The sequence below is a fragment of the Panthera tigris genome, chromosome D1, assembly GCF_018350195.1.
Source record: "Panthera tigris isolate Pti1 chromosome D1, P.tigris_Pti1_mat1.1, whole genome shotgun sequence".
Taxonomy (NCBI): domain Eukaryota; kingdom Metazoa; phylum Chordata; class Mammalia; order Carnivora; family Felidae; genus Panthera; species Panthera tigris.
In genome coordinates this window covers 65646240-65670731 of record NC_056669.1, presented here as the reverse complement: position 1 = coordinate 65670731, position 24492 = coordinate 65646240, and the positions used below count along the sequence as shown (strand labels likewise).

Genomic DNA, 24492 nt, shown 5'->3' with positions numbered 1-24492 from the left:
TTTGATAAAACTAATTTATTGTTACCTATAACTAGACAAGTCAGTAACATTAATGCTGTATTAAAAATGACAATAATAAATGCAATGATTACTATAACAAATGCAGCTTTCCCTAAGGGTTTTATAAGGATAATAAAAAAGGTCTAGAAAGTCTACTAGACATAGTCTGAACACTTCAGTAAATCTAAAAGGACATATTCATATAATTTCTAAAATGTGCATACACATGTGTGCATACAAGTGCATGTCTTACTTTATTCTCATTTTATACCTTCCTTGGATAACTGCATTTTCTTGTATGGTTCTAAACACAGTAAAACCACCCATAAATAGTAAAAAAATCTCACACTAATATAATCTGTAACATAAATCTTGAATATAAAGTAATGGGAAATTGCTTCCTGTCCTCTGCCCAGTCTATAGTCTCAAACTAGGGCAAGGTTAAGTTCTTATCTTGGTAGATGATCATGGGAGACATGTGTTGAGGGCAAGCCCAGGCACGGAAAGGGCAGGCAATTCCAACAGAAAACCAGTCCCATTGATATTTAGGCTGGAGCAGAAACCGCCACTAGGTGGCACCAAACCACAGTCAAGATGTAAATGATTTGAATTGCACTTTGGAGCTCCCTACTGGTTATCTGCATAGCCTCAACTGGGTCATCTAACCAACCTTGCAAGAGTGGATTGAATTTTACATGGCTGAATCTTTGTACTCCACTTACTGCATAATGCGGGCATTTACTATTATCATCTACCTGATGATCACTAGTCAATCTTTTCTACCTCTTGGGTCAGACCAACATTTCTAACTGCCTACTGCACCTCTCTACTTCAACAATTCTCAATCATGTACACATATGAAAGACCTGGGTTTTTAAAAATATAAACTGATGCCTGGGCCTCATCCCAGTAAAATTATGTCAGAACTGTGCAGATAGAATATGGAGAATTCTATTTTTAGAAAGCGAATTCAACAGGCAGCCACATTTAAGAACACTGCTCGGGGAGCCAGTCAGTTAAGCATTAGACTTTGGCACAGTTCATGAGTTCAAGCCCCACACTGGGCTCTCTGCTGTCAGTATGGAGCCTGTTTCAGATTCTCTGTCCCCCTCACTCTCTGCCCTTCCTCTGCTCTTGTATGCATGCTCTCTCTCTCTCTCAAAAATAAACATTAAAAAAAAATTAATTAAAAATAAAAGCACTGCTCTTCTTAAATGTCCCAAAGATCAGTATAGCTAAACTTAATGTGAGCATCCCTCTTATTGGAATCTAATTTGCCCATTAAACAGGTGAACAGCAAACTTTCAGGTAATGAGTCTATATTCCATTTGCTTTAAATGGGTAAAATAATGTTTTCTCAGCCCATCTAAAAATCCCAGCCAATTTCCCCAAATATCATAAAAAGGCCCTTAAGCACCTGTGTTATAATCCACTAGGAATGTTTACATAATATTAAGATAATATAGATAAAATACCAATTATCTAGGGGTGCCTGGGTGGCTCAGTTGGTTAAGTGATTTGATTTTGGCTCAGGTCATGATCTCATGGTTTGTGGGTTCGGGCCCTTTGTCAGGCTCTTTGCTGACAGTGCGTAGCTTGTTTGGGATTCTCTCTGTCTCTCTCTGGCTCTCCCTCACTCGTGCTCTCTCTCTCTCTCTCTAAAATAAAAAAATAAACTTAAACCCCAATTATCTAATTATTTAACAGTCAATGAACTCAGTAGTGGGTATATGTCTGTGTGTAACACACAATGATACAGTAAGTATCAGACAGGAATTCTGTTTTCCTTCTACACCACAAACATGTAAAAATCAAATCTCTTAAAGACATAAAAGGAATACAAATTATAGTAGCAAAATATCATTTTTCTTCTAATCTATGGTTTTCTTTTCCAGGCCTCTGGGTTTTCACAGTCTTTTCCGTTTTCTTAGAGAACACTTTAATAATGTAGGAAACATGGTGATGGACTCAGTCTAAAAGTCCATTTCCCCTGGGAAAGCCTTCCTTGAATACTTCTCCATTCCCACAGAGACGGCTGCTCCCCCTCTCTACTCCCGTAACATCTTGTCCACGCAATGGGAGAAACTGCACTCTGTAGCAATTAACTATCTGCCATCTCTCCCCAGTTCTACTGCTCTGGACTATGTCTTATCTGTCTCTGTACCTCTGATGCCTGGCAGGGGAACACACAACAGATGCTCAGTCTGCTGACTAAATGAAAGTATACATGCTAATGTGAAGTTTTTTTAAGTTGCTTAATCCCTCCCCACCATGCCAAGTGGTAGGAAGGAGAGAAGGAAGGAATTACTTGGAAATGGGTTTATGGAAGAAAGATGGAAGGCAAAGAAATCAAAAACTGTTACCTGTGTGTATCCTCACATGATTTTTATAATTGGTTGCACTGGCAAATGCCCTCCCACATCCTGGTTCTGTGCAATAATAAGGTCTTTCTCCTGTGTGTGTCCTAATATGCACTTTTCTGATATTTGATGTTGTAAAAGACCGACCGCAGCCTTCAAAGGGACATTTAAAGGGCCTTTCTCCTGAAAATACAAAAAGGAATAAATTAAATAGTGCAAAAATACATAGAAAATTGAAATGTCTTATCCTTCAATTCTGCCTAGGATCATACTCATAGAGTCCTTCTGCACTTCCCTTTCAGGTTTTTTTCCCCTATGAATAGCGTCTTCTACTCCCAGCTTAAATTTATATAGGAGAATCTGAATATTATTCAAAACTTATCATTGCACAACTTTCCAAGAAGGAATCATCCAGATGGGCATATTAAAAATGAGCTGAGAAAAGCAGAGAAAGAAATATCATAAAGAAATACAAAAGAAAAACAGAGTTAGGGGTGCCTGGGTGGCTCAGTTGGTTAAGTGTCCGACTCGGCTCAGGTCATGATCTCACGGTTTGTGGGTTCGAGCCCTGTCTCGGGCTCTGTGCTGACAGCTCAGAGCCTGGATCCTCCTTCAGATTCTGGGTCTCCCTCTCTCTTTTCCCCTCCCCCCATTCATGCTCTGTTTCTCTCCGTGTCAAAAACAAATAAACATAAAAAAAATTTAAAGAAAAAAAAAAGTTAGGAATAAGAATTATGTTAGAAAAACACCAGAATCCCCAAAAGCTTATCTCCTATTTTATTTATTATGTAATACTTCAAAGAAAAATGTATGTTTTTTAAAAATCCAGTGTCTAGCACATAATATGCATCACATATACTTGCTGAATATATTACTATTACTATTCTCATAAACTAAGCTTATGAAAAAGTCTATCCTGCCAATTATATTTCTTTTCTTCATACCTGCTTTATACAACCTCAGAACCCAAAGGGCCTCTAAACTGTCAAGCATGAAATAATAGCCTTTGCTTTTGATGCTTTTTTAGAATGAGTTCGAATTAAGCAACAACTCTTGTGATATATAAAAATCTCTGTGTATAGATAGATAAATAGATATAGATATTTACCCGCACATATAAAAGTGTGTTATTTTTCTTTTGGTCAGTAAAATTAAGATTTTCCTGCTGGTAAAAAAAACACTCCAAAAGATTTCTGCCCTCAAATATGAAATCATTTAAAAAGGAGCAGGAATCTCTGATCCTTTCTTTAGAGAAAGTTTTCTTTCAATATGTTAACTTGAAGTAAGTACTTTGTCTTGGGTAAGTCCCTTCTCCTGTCTGGATCTAGACAACCTTAACCTTTTCCCGGCTCTGCCGTGTTGGGATGATAAGGAATCAAGAGTTCTAACAATTCCCATGGTGATATATACACTACTACACTACTCCTCTGACTCTATAGGACCTTGCTTTATTTTTGCACTGAAATCACTTGTTTGTAAAAGTCATCCCTAAAGCCCCCTTACACAACCCAACTTTTTACCAATGAAAATACTTACGATTTAAAAACTGATACACAAATATGTAGTTTGCTAAATGCATACTATCAAAGGAATCACAATTTCAATGTTTTGACCAAATATTAATAGAACTAGATTATGGTTTTATATAACTATTACATAACAAGTTGGCATTATACGGTAAATCCAAATAGAATTTGCAGGAATTTGGAAAAACATGCTTCTGATACAATGGATAAAAATAAGTACATGAATGAAATAGAAGCAGAGACCTACAGCTTTGTTTGTAAACACTGTATAGTCATGTATTTTTTTTTAAGTTTATTTATTTATTTTGAGAGAGAGAGAGAGCACAAGCAAGCCTGTGAGCAGGGAAAGAGCAGAGAGAGAGAGAGAGAGAGAGAGAGAGAGAATATGAATCCCAAGCAGGCTCCACACTGTCAGCACAGAGCCTGATGTGGGGTTCGAACTCACAAACTGTGAGATCATGACTTGAGCTGAAATCAAGAGTTGGATGCTTAAGTGACTGAGCCATCTGGGTGCCCCCTGAACATTAAAAAGCAAAGCGTATCTGGGATCAAATTTGAGCTAAAAGTTAAACTTTAATGAATGGACAAATCCTCCATGGAAATTTGCTAAACTATTTCAGAATACTTAGTAGCACCTGGGGACAAAGTTATCACACTATGTTTAAACCATCTGTAGTAAAATTTCAAACTAAATTATTAAGCTATATATAATATGCTTAATCAATAGCTTGTAACAGTACCTCTTATCAACAGTTTCTGGAATCTTTCCAGCTCTCATCCAAAGCAAATAATTACCTTTATAATTGGTTTTCCAATTCTACAAATAATCAAGTACAAGAAAGGGAGGGAAGGGGAAATATAAACAAAGTACCCTTTAGGAAAAGGAGAGAAGGAAGTTTAAAGGGAACGAGATATGATCACAAGGAAGTAACAAGCCTTTCTTTCTGTGGGGCTGTTAGGAGTTCATTTTCTTAAGCAATAGCTTAATATAGGAGAAACAACGCTGAATTGAGAAGGAACTGGGTGCCTTAGGTTCTGGTCTCAGTTGGGCTAGTACACAGACATGCAATCCTAGGTAAATAAGCCTGCTGCTCAGATAATACCTGCAAACTGAATGGGCTGGTTGTCTATGACCATTGTTCACCTTTTTTAGGGATATGGACCCCTTTGAGATTCTAAAAAAAAATATGAGCCCTCTTCCTGGAAAGAATTTCTGGAGTTTAAGAGAAGTCCTTGAAGCTAACTCTGAAATGTCCAGAGACTCCTTCCCCAAGTCCCCTCCCTGCAGATTAATTCCTGACCTGAAAAAAAAAAAAAAAAAAAAAAAAAAGTCCTGGCCTACATACAGTTATTTGTTTATACCAGTACCTGTATGAGTTCTTATATGTTTCTGTAGATCTCCTGAAGTTTTGAAGGACTTAGTACAATTATCTTCTGAACACCGATATGGCTTTTCTCCTGTATGAGTTCTGACATGACTTTTTAATCCATAACCTTTAAGAAAAACGTAAAGAAATTTAATTATATGAGACCCCTCTAAGCATGCCCACTGAGATTAAACTATTGAAAAATATAGTAAACACCAAGGATATAATACTAGGCAAACACAACAGAACAACCATTAACAACGTGTAAGAGTGTAACAGCTAAGGACTGTCCTGCTGGAAATGCAATACTTTCATCTCTGTCTAGAAGAGGTTCTATATGTTTCTTTTTTTAAACGGCTCCAATCTTATTAGACGTTCACAACTCATACCCCAAAAGCTTGAAATGGAATCAAGACATTAAATGAGGACTAAGGTAGAAGTCAGGAGGCCAGGCCCCAACCCCTGCTAAGTCCTAGTTGCCCATGGTTCCCTCAGGTCTATCCTAACGTTAAAGTCTGTGTCAGCTTCTAATGCTCAGCTTTTACTTTTTTGCTAAAAGAAAGCTGAGTGTGGAGTGAAACACCAAATGCAGTAGGCAGAAATAGGCCTGAGGAGAAAAGTGAGAACAGAGAGAGAGAATAGAACAAGCAGGAGAAGAGGAAGTTAAGGGAGAGACTGAAAAACTGGTCACTGTGCATCCACAGATTCAGACAAAGGCAAGGGATCAGTTCCTACAGCTGGCCTGTCTCTGTTTGCCCCCTAAGAAAGACCAGGAAACAAAGAAAATTCATGTTTTTACCTGTTGCAAATGCTTTCCCACAGCCTAGGTGCTCACACTGATAAGGCCGGTCTCCTGTGTGTGACCTCTCATGGACCTGTCATGAAAATACAGGCATGATTCTACTTCCTTTAGGCAATTCCTCAGGTAGATGGTCTCAACATAGACCCGGTTTTTTTTTCCCTCTGTTGAATTACAGCTGACCTTTGAACATGCAGGGGTTAGGGATGCTGACCACCCCCCACCGCTGACCTCCTGTGCAGTGAAAAACCAGCATAGAACTCCTGACCCCCCCAAAAAAAACTTAACTACCAACAGCCTACTATTGAGCAGAAGCTGATAACAGAAAGTCGATTAACACATTATTTCGTATGTTATATTCTTACAATATAGTAAACTACAGAAAACGTTAAGATAATAAAAGAAAATACATTTACAGTGCTGTACTGTATTTATTAAAAAAATTCACATATAAGTGGATATGCACAGTTCAAAACTGTGTTGTTCAAGGGTGAACTGTATTTTGTTGTTTGTATGGGTTTTTTTGGAAAAACAAAAGACAACCTTTCTCAAGAACTGTAGCCCAACAGTTCTCAATATGCTAAATGCTATATGTTATGAAGGATGCATTGTAATTTTTTTTTAATGTTTATTTTTGAGAGAGAGAGAGAGAGAGAGAGAGCGAGCAAGCAAGCATGAGCCGGGGAGGAGCAGAGACAGAGGGAGACACAGAATCCAAAGCAGGCTCCAGGCTCTGAGCTGTCAGCACAAAGTCCAACGTGGGACCCGAACCCACGAACCATGAGATCATGACCTGAGCTGAAGTCGGACACGTAACCGACTGAGCCACTCAGGCACCCCAAGAAGTACTCATTTTAAATAAGGAACAGGAGCATTAGAGGTCTGAGTTTTCCTACAGTGGTCAAAGGTGTCTGTATGGAACATATACATAGCGAGAGCTAGGATCAGAGCATAGACAGAGGCCACGCAATGTAAGGTTAAGAGTGTGGCGGCTGCTGCTACAGGGGCCTTGCCAGGAGGCAAGGCTTCACCATGAGGTGTTTGCCTTCTCTAAGCCTCAAAGTCCTTTCTGTAAAGCCAAGACATAACTATATCTAGTGTAGAGGGCTGCTGTGACGAATGATCATGACAATGGCCAACATCTACTGAATCTTTACCATGCACCAGGTCATTCTTTTCAGTACTGGTACGTATACAGTATCTACTTATTTATTTCTCACAAGCACTGTGTGAGGAAGGTACTTTTACCATAAGGAAAAAGGTACTCAGATGCTAAGTAACATGTCATGGTGACACAGCAATAAGTAATGGAGATGGGCTCTAGGGCTGCGACTCCAAATATGCTAAATGTTTTTAGCCTTGCTAAAAGCAAGACTTCTGCTTCCTGACACACTAAGTTATTCAATAAATGTTAGCTATGGAGTTGTGGTATGTTGTGTTTAGCTGCAAGCAAAATACCTGGCCTATATATTTGAAACATGAAACACATTAACACCAACTTCTGCTAGATTTCAGCAAATCACTGTTAACAGAATGATTACACATACATCTCTCATAAAATTATATAAATTTCCCATTTGACAAAAATATATTCAAATATATAGAGTATCTACCATGTGCCTGGTGGTATTTTGGACATTAGGGAGACAGAGATGAAGAACACATAATCCAAGCGCTCAGAGTTGAGAGTTTCTGAAATCTGCGTATGGCTTCACGTGATCTGTGTAAGAGCATGAGTGTGTGTCTATATCTTGGTAAGTGAGGGAAAACAATGGCATTTGAATACTACAACTATATCATGTTGGCATTTAATGTCCTAGGTACTGTCATAACTAAATACAGCATTTCCTTTATATATACCTTAAGATGATGAGCCGTTGTATATAATTTCCCACATCCATCATATTCACATCGAAATGCCTTCTCTCCACTCTGCTGAGACTTAGCAGTTACTCTTGTTGCATGTCCTTGTAAGACAATCTAGATGAAACAAAAAGTACGACTGAAATTATTTACATGGAAATAAAATAGATGAAATTATTATTTTCAGAATAAAAAAGATAAAACTGCAATGTGCGTTTCCAGATTCAGATCATCATTTTACAAAGATTCTATCATGTTGAGCCAGATAGGTTAATTCTGTTCTGTGACTGAAGTCAGCGGCTGTGGAAGAAATCAAAAGGAGATCCACAAGGGGGCATAGCTAGAGCTCACAGATCTATTCCCATTCTAGAAAAATCAACCCAAGTAGCATCTCCATTGTATGCAGGTATTCCATGATGTGCTCAAGGGATCTATCTATCTATCTAGATAGATATATTATATATTATTTAGGACATGTGCCCTAAAAACAATGTAAAGAGCACTTTCAATTTCAAAAGCATTTCAAAGCAATGAAAAAGAGAGGCTTATGACATTGGGGTCCCCTGCGGGAGACATTACAATCCATATGATCCTACTCCGTAACCTTTATTCAGTAGAAGATCATTTTTCTGGGACTCAACACCACGAGACTTCAAACAATTGTACTGATTTTAGAAGCTTTTTAAAGACAGCCACCTATTTTAGAAATTAAGATACCATAAAAATGGAAGACTGACTTTCTACTCTGCAGGCCCTGGGGTGACAGAGCTGTAGGTTAGGGCGAGCTGTCTCGAAGTGAAAACAAGGGGTGGAGGTGAGCAGTCCAGACAGAAGGGAGAGTATGACCAAAAGTATGGAAGGGTGCCTGGAGGAAGCGGAAACTTACTATGAGACTGTCATGTCTATATGACAGAATGAATAACAGGAAAAAGGGAAGATTAGGACCACATTTGGGAAGAGCTTTAGATGCCATTCTGAAGAGTAAACCTCGATAATGAAAGCAAAGGCAGGCATTAAGAGTTTTCTTTAATGGGAATGCAAGCTGGTGCAGCCATTCTGGAAAACAGTATGGAGGTTCCTCAAAAAACTAAAAATAGAACTACCATACAACCCAGCAATTGCACTACTAGGCATTTATGCAAGGGATACAGGTGTGCTGTTTCGAAGGGACACATGCACCCCCATGTTTATAGCAGAACTATCAACAATAGCCAAAGTATGGAAAGAGCCCAAATGTCCATCGATGGATGAATGGATAAAGAAGATGTGGTATATATATACAATGGAGTACTCCTTGGCAATCAAAAAGAATGAAACCTTGCCATTTGCAACTACGTGCATGGAACTGGAGGGTATTATGCTAAGTGAAATTAGGCAGTCAGAGAAAGACAAAATCATATGACTTCACTCATATGAGGACTTTAAGAGACAAAACAGATGAACATAAGGGAAGGGAAACAAAAATAATATAAAAACAGGGAGGGGAAAAACAGAAGAGACTCATAAATATGGAGAACAAACTGAGGGTTACAGGAGGGGTTGTGGGAGGGGGGATGGGTTAAATGGGTAAGGAGCATTAAGGAATCTACTCCTGAAATCATTGTTGCACTATATGCTAACTAATTTGGATATAAATTTAAAAAAATAAAAAATAAAACAAGTTAAAAAAAAAAGAAAAACAAAAAGTTTTCTTTAAGTTTACTTATTTAAGTACTCTCACACCCAGTGCAGGGCCTGAACCCAAAACCCATGACCCAGAGATCAGGAGCGACGCATTTCTCTGACTGAGCCAGCCAGTTGCCCCAGGCATTAACATTTTTAAAGTAAAGGATTGACCAAGATCAGCTCTGTGTTTTAGAAAGAGAACTCTGGTAATGGTGTGAAACAGTGAAAGACAAAAGAGGCAAGGAGAGTAAAAGAAGCTTGTATGATCATGAATATGGAAGGAAAAAGTGATGAAAACCAGCCTAGGACAATGACCATGGAATTCAAAGCAATAGATGATTCTGCAGCTATTTTAACGGTGAAGACGGACAGAATCCAAATTTCAAAAGCTAAATTAATAGGCTAATGCTATAACAGGTATTTCAGGGCTCTATTGGTTATTTCAGTAAAGGATGTATATAGTCTTTGTGAAAAAAAAAACAAACCTGATATATTACCATGAGGGAAATGTCTCAAAGGCAACAGAGAAGCTAACACCAGTGAAATACTAACCATCTTCTAAAACCATCTACAGAAAATGACTTTATTACTATCTTGCTTAATGTACGTTCTGAGAATTAAGAGATAACCTTAGCTCTGCCATAAATTCACTGTGTGACCTGGAGCAAGTCATGTATGGCTTGTTTGCCTGTCTGTATAGAGAACACATTGTACTAAATCAGTGATTTTTTTTTTTAAACATTTTAAAAATTCCTTTACCAGATGAAATCTTACACAGCAGTCTACTGTGCAAAAAGATAAAGACATTCCTGCTTCTGCTGGCCCAGGCAGGCATGGGTAGCTCTGCTAGTCCCTGAGGGACCTCAAAGAAACCCTAGGATCCCACCCCTGCAAAAATCAGAGCTTGAAAACTGCTGTACAAGAAGACAGTGCTAAGTCCCTTCTAGCTTTAGCATCTTAGAGTTCTGAGAAGGTGCAAATCCCACTGGTAAATAAAGGGCTGGATCTGAGACTGAATTCCAAAGTGACTTCGATAATACAAGAGGTTAACTACCATTTATTGAGGAGGTGCTTTATGTGATGCGCTGTGGTGGGTGTTTTGCATGAGCTGTCTTACTGGTCCTCCAAGACTATCCAATGAATTAAATATTTCCTGTGATTTACAAATAAGAAAAATGAGGCTCAGGGTAGTTAAGTAATGTAACTTGCCCAAGGTCCAAGGCTGGGAAATAGGACTTGAAGCAGATTAGCTCTAGAGTTCACTCTACTAATCCCCCAGTGTTCAGGATGCAGTAACCCAGCAGTAACGAACTGGCAGAGCTCTGTAGTCAGAGAGGGAGAGACCTGGCAGGTTTGAGAATAACTGGTCATTTTACTGCCTAGTTCAGGACTTAAAATTCCATTTATTATAAAGTCCTGATGCACACAGCAGACAGAACTTTTGTTATTTGATGTGGGTAAATTTCTCTCTTAGGATGTAAATAATTTATACTCTTGAGGAAGGATAAAATGAAAGCAACTTGAAGAATTTTTTAAAGTATGTTCTCTTTCAAGAAAGGAATTAATCAAAAAAGTATGGCAACAGAGGGATCTTTAGGGAACCATGAGACACCTCAGAATTGCCAGGAAGATTTAAAACACAAACAAAAAACCTCCAGAGATTTCTACCAATGATTACTATTGGGTAGTGGTCCCTTCACTTTTTATTTTTACCTCTACACCATTTGGATTTTTTTTTCAAGTATACATACAATTTGACTCGTTTTTTTAATGTAATATTTTTTTTACTTGAGTATAGTTGACACACAATGTTACATTAGTTTTAGGTGTACATCACAGTGACTGAACATCTCTATATGTTATGCCATGCTTACCACAGCGTAGCTACCATCTGTCACCATGTAACACTATGATAATACCACTGACTATATTCCCCGTGCTATGCCTTTTATTCCCTCAATGTATTCATTTCCATAACTAGAAGCCTGTATCTTCCCCTCTCTTCCACCCATTTTGCCCATCCCTCCACACACCTTTCTCCTCTGGCAACCATCTGTTTATTCTCTGCATTTATAAGTCTGATTCTCCTTTTGGTTTGTTAATTTATTTGTTTTGTTTTTTAGATTCCACATATAAGTGAAACCATATGGTATTTGTCTTTCTCTGACTTATTCCACTTGGCATAATCCCCTCTAGGTCCATCCATGTGGTCACAAGTGGCAAGAAATCATTATTTTATGGCTGCAAAATATTCCATTTTATGTATCTCACAATTTCCTTATTCATCTATCAATGGACACTTGGGCTGCTTCCATATCTTGGCTACTGTAAATAATGCTGTAATAAACGCAGGGGTGCATATATGTTTTCAAATTAGTGTTTTCAAGTCCTCTGACCATTTTTTTTTTAATTTTTTTTTTAACATTTATTTATTTTTGAGACAGAGAGAGAGAGAGAGAGAGAGCATGAACAGGGGAGGGTCAGAGGAAGAGGGACACATAGAATCTGAAACAGGCTCCAGGCTCTGAGCTGTCAGCACAGAGCCTGACGTGGGGCTCGAACCCACAGACCACGAGATCATGACCTGAGCCGAAGCCGGACGCTTAACCGACTGAGCCACCCAGGCGCCTCCCTCTGACCATTTTTAATCAGATTATTTGTTTTTCTGGTGTTGAGTTGTGTAAGTTTTTTATATATTTTGGATATTAACCCTTGATTGGATATATCATTTGCATATTCTTCTCCCATTCAGTAAGTTGCTTTTTTGTTTTATTGATGGCTTCCTTTGCTGTGCACAAGCTTTTCATTTTAATGTAGTCCCAACAGTTTATTTTTTATTTTGTTTCCCTGGCCTTAGGAGACACGTCTACAAAAAATGTTGCTGTGGCCAAAGTCAAGGAAATCACTGCCTATGTTCTCTTCTAGGAATTTTATGGTTTTAGGCCTCACATTTAAGTCTTTAATCCACTTTGAGTTTACTTTTGTGTATGGTAACAGACAAGCAAAGAAATAAAAGGCATCCATATTAGAAAGAAGTTAAACTTTCACTTTTTGCAGATGACATGATACCATACACAGAAAACCCTAAAGATTCCACAATAAACTATTAGAATAAGTGAATTCAGTAAAGTAGCAGGATACAAAATGAATATGCAGATTGGTTGTGTTTCTATATACATTAATAACAAAGAAGCACAAAGAGAAATTAAGAAAACAGGTACATTTAGAATTGCACCAAAAAGAATAAAATACTGGAATAAACCTAACCAAGGAGGTAAAAGACCGATACTCTGAAAACTATAGAACGCTGATGAAATAAACTGAAGACAATACACAAATGGATTTTCTAAAAGCAAACATGATTACCTTTTTTTAAAAAACCAAGTATACAGCAGCTATCTATATAGTAAGTTCATTGGTCATTTTGGGGTTTTTCTTTGTATTTTTCTGAATTAAAAAAAAAAAAACAACCTCTAAAAATATTATTAAAAAAAAAAATTCCTAGGTTCTATCTCAGACCTACTGATCAAATCTCTGGAAACTGATCTCAGCCATGAGTTATTATTTTATTATTAAAAAAATTTTTTGGGGGGCACCTGGGTGGCTCAGTCGGTTAAGCGGCCGACTTCGGCTCAGGTCATGATCTCGCGGTCTGTGAGTTCGAGCCCCACGTCGGGCTCTGTGCTGACAGCTCAGAGCCTGGAGCCTATGTCAGATTCTGTGTCTCCCTCTCTCTGACCCTACCCCCATTCATGCTCTGTCTCTCTCTGTCTCAAAAATAAATAAACGTAAAAAAAATTTAAGAAAAAAAAAATTTTTTTTAATGTTTATTTATTTTTGAGAGAGAGACAGAGACAGAGCGTGAGTTCAGGAGGGGCAGAGAGAGAGGGAGACACAGAATCCGAAGCAGGCTCCAGGCTCTGAGCCATTAGCACAGAGCCTAATGTGGGGCTTGAACCCACGGACCACGAGACCATGACCTGAGCTGAAGCTGGATGCTCAACGGACTGAGCCACCCAGGCGCCCCAGTAATGAGTTATTTTTTAAAAGTTCTGTAGCTCAATCTCATTTTTGTCCCTGATTAATAACTACTGATTAAATACCTTTCTTTTAGAGATGAAGAGGCTCAGAAAAGCAAGGTTCATTTCCTCAAGATCACATAGTTAGATAAAAGCATAGAAAATACATATGAAATATGATCCACATTCAAACTGCCTATATCCACAGGCAGGTTTGGGGGTAATTCTCCAGCCTACTTTCTGGGAGAATCTGCCACCCCACCCATAGACCCTGATAACCAGAAAAGATGGTGTATGTAAGGCTGGCCAGTGGTCTATGCCCTATGTGGCCTAGCTTATAAAGTCAAGCTAATTTTGATAAGTCAAACCCACAAATTTTCCCTCCCTGGAACATGACCTAGGAAATAAGGGAAAATCTTGAGTTGGCTTTGGGTGGGAAGCCTGAGACAACAAGGCTGTGATGAGCTACATGTAAACTCAATGATACAAAAAGGAAGCCTGTCTGCAGAGAAAAGAAGGGAGCAGAGATGCCACGGAGGAGGCGAGGAGGAAGAGAAAGGAGTGGGATTAACCTCCGGTCCTGACTTCTTTGCAATTCTGGTTCCTGTGAAGCCCCACAGTTGTTCAGCAGTTCCTGTTCTCTGCTTCTTACAAGCTCTGCTGTATCCTCATAATATATCTCTTTTTTCCTAAACTGGCTTGACTGGCTTTCTGTGTTTTCCAACTATTAGAGCTCTGATTAAAAGTACCAAGCCAAAGAACTTTGATCTCCAATATAAATAAAATTAGTTTCAAATGAAGTCAAAACTAATGGCACTCATGAAAAAAGTCTTAGTATTCTAATACATAAAGCATCAACAATGCTATATAACGCTGACAAATTATGTTCTCATATATTAGCTAGAATCTTAATCAAATGAAAATCTTATTTGGTCTTCATAATCTCATAAAATGGGTAAGGCAAGATTATTGTTATTTTCATTTAGCGGATAAGAAATCTCAGATCCAAAAAAACCCCAAAAACCTCAGATCTAGAGAAGTCATGTAATTTGCTCAGTCACACACCTACTACATGGCAAAATAGAAACTCTACTTGAATTTTTTATTATACATGTGTGCTACTTGAACCCCATCAGCCTTACAGTTCTCACAAATGAACACATTGGCATTCTTAAGTAGAGTACTTTGGATCAACGTTTTCAAATTGGGCACCACTGATATTTTGAACAGGGTAATTCTTTCTGGGGGGGCTGTCTTTATGTCTTGCAGGACATATACCCACTAGATGCCAGTAATACTCCCCCAATTGTGGGGGCGCCTGGGTGGCTTGGTTGGTTAAGCGTCCAACTTCGGCTCAGGTCATGATCTCATGGTCCATGAGTTCGAGCCCCGCATCGGGCTCTGTGCTGACAGCTCAGAGCCTGGAGCCTGTTTCAGATTCTGTGTCTCCCTCTCTCTCTGCTCCTCCCCTGTTCATGCTCTGTCTCTCTCTGTCTCAAAAATAAATAAACGTTAAAAAAAAAATTAAAAAAAAAAATACTCCCCCAATTGTGACAACCCAAATTGTCTCCAGACATTGCCAAATGTCTCCTGGTGGGGGCGGCAAAACTACCTCCATATGAGCACAGCTGCTTTACATACTCTAGGTCTTTTTTTTTTTTTTTTTTTTTTTTTTAAAGTTTATTTATGTTGAGAGAGAGCCTGATAAGGAAAGGGGCAGAGACAGAGAATCTCGAGTGAGCTCTCTGCTGACAGCCCCAACCTGGGGCTCAATCCCGTGAACCATGAGATCATGACCTGAGCTGAAATCAAGAGTCAGAAGTATAACTGACTGAGCCACCCAGCACCTCAAACTCTAGGTCTTTCTTATGACAAGAAATTTGGTTTCATGTAAGAGATCAGCTCAGCAGCACAACTAGTATGTTTATATTACAGATGGAAGAAAAAGTTCTCAACTATAAGCATCAAAATGAAAAAAGTCTAGAGCTTTGAAACAAGACTATTTACAAAAAATCTGCTTTAGCTACAGACTTTTTATTGTTCATTATTTATTTTAAAGTTCAGCCAGGCACAGAGTTACAGTTCTTAAGCATTCTAGCACAAGTAGGAGTACCAAGAGATAAGCCAAGAAGTTACAGGTGCTGTTTATTTGCAGGGGTTCTTTTGGGATATTTTGACCCTTTAATACTATGTACTGGGCTCTCAACCTCAAATATGATACTAAACTATATCAAAGGAGGGAGGTTTGGGGCACTTGGGTGGCTCAGTCCGTTGAGTGTCTGACTTCAGCTCAAGTCATGATCTCAAGGTTCATGAGTTCAAGCCCCACACTGGACTCACTGCTGTCAGCATGGAGCCCACTTCAGATCCTCTACCCCCCTTTCTCTGCCTCTCCTCTTGCTTGTGCACTCTCTCTCAAAAATAAATAAACGTTAAAAAAAATAAAGGATGAAGGATTCGTGAATTTCTGGTCCAGCACTAAAATGATGAAAAGAAATTATGAATCACAAGTGCAAACCACATATATAATTAAAAATGTTCTTGGGGCATCTGGGTGGCCCAGCCAGTTGAGCTTCTGGCTTTGGCTCGGGTCATGATCTCATAGTTTGTGGGTTCAAGCCCCACGTCAGGCTCTGTACTGCCAGCTCGGGACCTAGAGCCTGCTTTGGATTCTGTGTCTCCCACTCTCTCTGCCCCTTCCCCACTACGCTCTGTCTCTCTTTCTCAAAATTAAACACTTTTTTTTTTTTTAATTTTTTTTTCTAGCAGCCACATTTAAAAAACAAAAAGAGGGGCACCTGGGTGGCTCAGCCGGCTAAGTGTCTGACCCCTGATTTTGGCTCAGGTCACGACCTCACAATACATGAGTTTGAGCCCCGCATCAGGCTCTGTGCTGGCAGTGCAGAGCCTGCATAGGATACTTTCTTTCTCTCCCTCTCTGCACCTCCCTTGCTCACTCTCTCTTGCTCTCTCAAAATGAATAAACAAACATTTTTTAAAAAGTAACAAGAAACAGGGGAAATTAATTTTAGCAATTCTTTTATTTAACCCAGTATGTCTAAAATATTATCATTTCAACGTGTAATCAATATGAGAAATTATTGAGATATTTTATATTCTTTTTTTCATAATAAGTTTTCAAGTGCTGTATATGTATTTTACACTCACAGCACATCTTAATTCTGAGTGGCCATATTTCAAGTGCTCAACAGCCACATGTGGTTACCATATTGGACAGCCTACATCTAGTCGGTAAAGGAGGGGTACAAAGAGCAAAGGAGAAAAGGCTACAGTTGCAAAAAATCCTAGTCAACTTGCTTCTGTTTCTTTGTCTATTACCACCAACACCAAACGGTTATATGTCTGCGGTAACAGGGCTTTTTATGACATTTTGCTTTAGCAATACTGAATTCCTAGTTATGTTTTTGGATCCAGAAATTAATTACTGCTGGCAACAGATAGACTTTAATGATAATAGTATATTATAATGTTACACAACCCAGTGGTAAATTCACTCATTTTTTACAAGACCCATTCTGTATTAGTTTACTACAAGTGTAACTCTGTCTCTCCTTAAAAATGTTCCATTATTTGGGGCGCCTGGGTGGCACAGTCAGTTAAGTGTCCGACTTCAGCCAGGTCACGATCTCGCGGTCCGTGAGTTCGAGCCCCGCGTCAGGCTCTGGGCTGATGGCTCGGAGCCTGGAGCCTGTTTCCGATTCTGTGTCTCCCTCTCTCTCTGCCCCTCCCCCGTTCATGCTCTGTCTCTCTCTGTCCCAAAAATAAATAAAAAACGTTGAAAAAAAAAATGTTCCATTATTTAAAAACTTAATTGTTAGTCACTAATAGGAGATAGACTCTAAGGCACTGACCTACATCTCTTGAATGTATTTACACTACGCTTGCATTTTAGTAGAGTATGTCTTAGGTGGATTTGACATCCTGCAGTTCAAAAAATAGTTCTCATTTTATGAATTCAAACACTTGAAAAATTTGCCAAGAATCACACAGTTGCAAAGCTGATGGGCTTGGTGAATTGCAAACTGTATTTATACTACTGCCGCTTCATGATACCATCTCAGAGAATAAACAGAAATACTAGCTATTCAGCAATGTTTAGAAGCATGAAATTTCTACCAGTGATTTCAGTTATTTTACCATTTACTATTATTATAAATGTAAAATCTTCTTGATAACCCCTAAAAGTATCACTCCATGTTATTAAGTGTGATGCTAATGCTCAAGTTAAAATCGTGGCCCTGAAGCAATAATTTTAGAATAGGAGTTAAGTATGATAAAACTCTCAAAGAATGCAAACAACTACCATAGGGGAGGAATCAGCAAAATATTAGAGATAACTGCTGATATTTTCTCAAGGAGCAGAATTAAAGCAAGAATGTGCTACACTAATTATATACAAGCTCCAAGACACCCACCCAAACATGTCCCCCACAAACACAAAATTCAAAACAGAAGCTTTAATTAATCTAAGTTTTGGATTTTTGACTTGTAGATGTCCCAGGAAGCATCTGTGACTGCTTTGTACTTCCTACAAAAACCTTTCCACAAAACTTTTAGAGACACTGCTGCTCTGGGCTGTTGTCTGGATAAGAGATGACCAATGACTGGACCCAGGGTGAGCATCTAAAGCAAAGTCAGCCAACCCGTGGCCCAGGAAGCAGTCTGGTACAAAAACCATAAACAGTTTTACTCAGTAGGAACAATGATGACTAGCTAGGCTGGACCTTCTCTTCAGAAGTTGAAAAATAGGGTATGCAGGGAATCAGATGGGAGCGGAAGAAACAAAAAGACACAAAGAAGAAAGTAGTGAGGGTGAGTGAGTCCCCAAAAAGGTGGAGCCCTAGAAAAAGAATCCACAAACAACCATGGGTGGGGGCAGTCAGAAGACCATCTGGTCTCCAAAACTGCCTTGGATTCCAGAGCATAAACTTCATTTGGATTTCTGTGATATTTCTATTGCTTTAGTGCCACTCTGCAACCACACATAATGAATCCTGAAACCTGGGGTAGTTCAAGAAAGCTACTGCCTAATACATACACTCTTTCTCCGGAAAGATTTTCCTAGAGAGGCAATGATTTAGCTATTGCTTTCATCCACAGAAGGGCCTGGAAATGCTAAGGGAAAGAGATTCTTATATAAAAAAGTAGCTTTCCACACCTGCATTTTCTTCTCTTGCTCATTCTCTCCAATTATTCCAGTACCTGCTACACTTTCACTTCCATCAATGGACACCTGTAGGAATAAAATAAAGCTTAACAAAGTTTTACATTTTGGTATTTCTTTAGGTTGGGTGACAAGTACACAGGGATTCATTATCATTTATTTTTGTGTATGCTTGAAATTTTCTACTATAAAAAGTGGGGGGGAAACCCTTTTAGTCATATGAAAGATATATGTTCAATATAGGGAAAAAAACCCAGCCCTTCTGATGTAAAATGTAATTGAGACTTTCCTTCATGTTTTCCAATCTCTAATTTCTGTTTCTTAATTCATAAGCTGTTCCATCTATACCTTATTTTTTCTTTCGCGGCACTCATCCTTGAATATACATCTTTTTGTGAGTTATCTCTCACCATTTCTTTTCTAGAAATTCTTATTTCATTCCTTTTATCTTTATTCAAATAGTTTTTTCTACACTTCACTTCTTTTAAGATAAATGCTGATCTTCTCCTAGAGGCTTATCTGATTTTGACTTTGAATTGCTAGTTTCTTATTTGATCAAGTATGCTTTTTAATTTTATTTTAATGAAAAATAAAGAAGCCATATCTGGGATGTTCTTGACATTGTAAAATGCTGTACCTTTGCTGCATACTGTTCCAAAGCACTGATGGTGTCGGGGTCAATGGTGGCATCCCCGGTGTGCAGACCTGCTACTGTGCCGTCAGCCTGAATTGCCAAGATGGTATCAGACTGCGGGACTTGCACTGCGTGGTGGATGTATGCTGTGGTGCCGTCTTCCAGCTGAACTGCCTGTAATGCGCTCTGGTCATAACTATCTGGGGGAGTGGAAGAGAATGGCATTAAATTAAAGGAAGTCTGACAGAGTTATATGTTTAAAGGAAGAAGGGAATGAACTTTCACTGAGTAGTTCTATGAGCACCGGTCCACGTGCCTAACATGTGTGACTTCGTTTAATCCTCACAACAGTTCTGTGAGAGGTGGGTATATTCACCACTCTCATTCCATAAAAGGGAAACTGGAGGTTTGGGGAAGTAAAGCCACTTTTCTTAGGAACCAGAAAATTTCAAAAACTAACAATTAACAGTCAAAATCAGTATGTAGAGGAACCAGGATTTAAACTCATGTCAGTATGACTCCAAGATCCATGAGCTTTTTTTCCTTCTAAATAGTCACACCAAGATATATACAGCATTGTGAAATAATGAATCTAGACAATTACAATGAACCTGTGATTAAGTCCCACTGCTAAAGAAAAAAATTCAGGGTTTACTTGTTCTCAACTTTAATTAAACAAATTTACTTATAAGTTTAAGTATCCTAAATTTTAAAAAATTTCTCCCTTTGGTTTCACAACTACAGTCTTTCTAAAACATGTTATATCATTCTATAAAATATTTTATAAGGTAATAACAGCTAACATTTATTGAGCATTTACTATGTGACAAATATTGTTCTATGTGCTTTACAAATGCTTGCACACATTTTGTCCTCACAACTACCCTATGATGTGGATACTTATAATAATACTCATTCTACAGATGATGAAATTAAAGCACAGGGAGGTTAAATAATCTGAACAAGGTCACATAGCTAAAAGACGGCTGACCCAGATTTGAACCCGGATAGTCTGGTTGCAGAGCGGTGTTCATTACTCCTATGCATTCCACCTCAAAACCCTGGTCCTCCCTACACGAAATTAATATAAAGCATGAACACTTCTGTCCTATTTGCTTCAAATAAAGTTTAAGATTTTATTTAGATTTATTTATTTATTTATTTATTTATTTATTTATTTATTTATTTTTAGAGAAAGAGCATGCAAGCATGGGAGAGGGGCAGAGAGGGAGAAAGAGAACCTTAAGGAGGCTCCATGCTCAGCACAGAGCCCAACGAGGGCTCAATCCCATGACGCTGGGATCATGACCTCCTGCACCAAAATCAAGAGTTGGAATGCTCAACCGACTGAGCCACCCAGGTGCACACAAATGGTGCTCTTTAGTTTTAAAGACCAACACGACAGGCAAAGGACTTTGCTTTAAAAAAAAAAAAAAAACATTTAAGAGGAAAAAAATCAATAACTTTCAAATGCTTAATTTCATATTCAAAAAGCAGCCTCTATTTAAAGTTTTCTATTCCAACCTGTTACTTGACAGTTCAAATTGCTAGAAAGTTTTTCCTTGGACTGTGCCAAAATCTGCCATATTTCAGAGAACAAACACAAATCTTCTTTTACATGAAAGCACTTCAGCATGTAAAGGCAGGTCTTATTTTTCCCACACTCCCATTTCTCTCTTCCTATTTCCAAAGTTATTTTACCTTTGGAGGTGTGGTGAATAAATGCTGTAGTTCCATCTTCTAGCTGCACTGCTTGACCATCCTCTAAACGCAAACTGTCCCCTGCTCAAGAACAATGCTTACATTTAGATCTCATGTCTTCTAAGTACATTCTGATAACTCAGCAGCAAGAGTCAATAAACCATTAAACACATTATAAAGACCTATACGTGCTTTATGAGTCCTTGAACGTTTAGTATTTTCAGTAAAGCTGCTCTAAGTAAGTGCTTAGTAAAAAGATATTAGAACACTTGTTTTGGAAAATATACTAGAGAATTAGGAGAGTTGAAAGAAGGGAAAAAAAGAAGAAAATGAGAGACATGTAGGAATTAGTTCAAGTGACAGAAAGATTCACTTAGGACTGTTGTCCATTTATCTCTGGAGCGTAGTCCAGTAACTTCTTTCGTATCATTTTTTTTTTTTAACGTTTATTTATTTCTGAGAGAGACAGAGACAGAATATGAGTGGGTTAGGGGCAGACAGAGAAGGAGACACAGAATCCAAACCAGGCTCCAGGCTCTGAGCTGTCAGCACAGAGCCCGACGCGGGGCTCGAACCCACAAGCTGTGAGATCATGACCTGAGCTGAAGTTGGCCGCTCAACCGACTGAGCCAGGGGTCCCAGTCTTTCGTATCATTTTTGAGAGAATGTCTCAATGAAGTCAAAATGGTCTTTAGATCCTCTCTTTGACACATGCGGATCTCCCCTTTCAAAAGGAAGACTAGAGACCTGAACCAAGTTTAGGCAGTAAGAGGCAGCTGGAGGTAACAAATCGTGAAGCATGAGAATCAAGACGGTAAGTAAGTATCAAATACTTACTACTTTTAGGTATGGGTACATGTTGAACATAGGCAGCAGAACCATCCTCCAACTGAATGACCTGGCCATCTATGAGTTTTCCATCTGGAACAAAAGATTTAAGCCAATAAATTAGCACAAGCAAAAACTTTTAACTTTATACAATTTCAAAATGATATCAACTATAAAAACATACACTACTTAAGATCATGTTCATCTTGATTCTTCCCTCAATGTTCTGAAGCAATTCAAAAACACATCCAGTGATCCTATAGAAAGCAGAAAATCCTCCCTCAGCCATTCTTCCTCCCCTCCAACTTTCAGTTAAATAAGTTCAAGAGGAAGAGTGGCTCATCACAGCAAGCTACGTGAGCTGAATCTCTATTTACCTTTTGGAGCCACTTAGGAACAGTGACCCTGACTACAGAGAAGCTGAACCTGGGAATACTGGCAGATATGTCAGTGTATGTGAGGCCAGTTGTCATTCTCATTCCTGGGTGCTGTAAGTCCCTTGACTATGTATGCATGTGCTCAGTAGGTGTCCATAAAAACAAGGAGTTTGAGAATTGGGCTATTTCTTGGAGCGAAGGAGACACTGATTTACAGTTGATGTTAAATAAACAAAACCAAACGTCTATACTTCTATGCATGTTTTGTAAAAACATTAAATAAATAATAACCTCAAGTAAAAAAGCAAGAAAGGTCTTACTAGAAATAGGTTGGGGACACTCCCCCACTCTCCCTTTAATTTTCACACCCCAGAGTGTATTCCAAAAATCTCAAAGGGAGTCCCCAAATTATCAAAACAAATTTAAGTTAACCTGAAACTATTTAAAAATTACCATATGCAATGGTAATATGCAACGAGGCATCTTTAGGATGGACTGGGAAGGGGGGTAAGCTGCCAGGTGTTCGAACTCTGAGGTTATGAATTGCTGGTATTAACCCACGGGCTGTATATGAGGCACATACCTTTAGAATTGTGTTGTATATAAGCGGTAGAACCATCTGCAAGTGTTACTGCTTGCAAGCTTACACCTTCCATATTTTCTAAATTGTCACCATCTATTATAAAAAAATAGTTATTTTCTTTAGATAACTATCACATGTATGTGCTGTTTAAGTTAAAAAATTTTTAATGAAAATTAGGCATAAGGCAGATTGCTTAAGACTCAAATGGGATTTATTCTAGCATTTATAAAAAAGATTTCCCTGCCCTATTGCACCCAGTATCCACAGCAAGAAAAGAAAGGCTTAGTTTTGGTCACGTTTGCTAAACAAGGAAGAGGGAAGTAAACACAGTGTTGTGAGTTTTCATTCTCCCTTAAGATAAATGATATTTCCAAACCCACGTGATCCCTTCACACAAAACTGCTCACCTGCCACCGTTACTGCCTCTGTCAAGCACAGGGTAACATGTTGAGCCTCCATTCCTCCTCCAGGAAACTCTGTCATTCCCTGAGAATCTCGATTTATTTGGGCTAACAACATTTTCTACCTTGAAGAAAAATATAGGCACTTGAGAACAAAGAACAATGCATATGAAATAAAAGCTACAAAGAATATTTATCAACCACAAAAATTTGCTACAGAAGTAAACAGAATTCAAAATTGGCTGAAATTTCACTTAATATGCAGGGTTAAGAGTATTAACCCAAAGTCCAGAGCACGCCTTTCATATTCATCAGTAAACTACTGAGCACACTGACAAGTCTTGCCTATCAGTTTTGTAACATATCTAAAGTTTCCATAATCAGAGTTCTTTGGGTTTAACATAGTTGAAGATCCCCACTTATTCCCACAGTCCTGTTGGGTCAGTCTTCAGAAATCTATCCTGAATCTGGCCACTTCTCAGTTTGCCATTACTTCCCTGATTCCAGCTACTACCACCTCTTGCCCATGTTACTGCAACAGCATCCTAACTGGTCTTCCTGCCTCCATTGTGACCTCTCCAGTCTCCTCTCAACACAACAGTCAGAGTGCCCTTTTCTGGTCAAAACCTTCTAGTAACTTAGAGTAAAACCAAAAGTCCTTATGCTGCCCTATGAGGCCAATAATCTTGTCCCTCATTTCCTACTACTCTCTACCTCATTCATTGCATTTCAGCCACATTGGTGTCCTTGCTTTGCCCAATAGTGGGTGTTGTGTTGCCTCAGGACCTTTACATTTGATGGTCCTTCTGCCTGAAACATACTTCTCCGTATCTTCATTGGTATTCCCTGATCTTCTTCAAGTCTTTGCTTAAGTCACCCCAATGGGAGCTTCCTTGTTCACCTCATCTCAAACTGCACCTCCCACCTCCAAACCATGATACACCCTAACCCTCTTCCCTCTTTCATATTTCTGCATAGCACTATAACATATTACATGTATTTACTTATTTTGTTTGTTTCTTATCTATCCTCCCCACCCCACCCACCCACCTACAATACACCAGGATTTTTATCTGCTTGCTCACTGCTGACTCACAGGTCTAAAAAGTACTTGACACACAGTAGACACACAATTGGTGCTGAATAAATGGATGAATGATAGCTCTTTTACCAATTACCACCAC

General features: G+C 38.7%; 1 protein-coding gene across 5 annotated transcripts in view; it reads right to left on the bottom strand.

The window, feature by feature from the left end:
- ZNF143 (zinc finger protein 143) overlaps positions 1–24492 on the bottom strand; it is a 55246-nt gene that overhangs the window by 15438 nt on the left and 15316 nt on the right. For 2 of the 5 annotated variants that reach the window (XM_007083201.3, XM_007083202.3), the window contains 10 exons: positions 23315–23433; positions 22908–23000; positions 21957–22040; positions 21120–21203; positions 19422–19618; positions 18779–18853; positions 7913–8032; positions 6053–6128; positions 5255–5380; positions 2364–2543 (listed from right to left, as the gene is read on the bottom strand). In XM_007083201.3, coding sequence (XP_007083263.1) covers positions 2364–2543; positions 5255–5380; positions 6053–6128; positions 7913–8032; positions 18779–18853; positions 19422–19618; positions 21120–21203; positions 21957–22040; positions 22908–23000; positions 23315–23426 — 1147 coding nt within the window. In that variant the 5' untranslated portion in view covers positions 23427–23433. The remainder of the gene's footprint in view (positions 1–2363; positions 2544–5254; positions 5381–6052; positions 6129–7912; positions 8033–18778; positions 18854–19421; positions 19619–21119; positions 21204–21956; positions 22041–22907; positions 23001–23314; positions 23434–24492) is intronic. The other 3 variants (XM_015537961.2, XM_042957793.1, XM_015537962.2) reach the window with 2 other exon arrangements.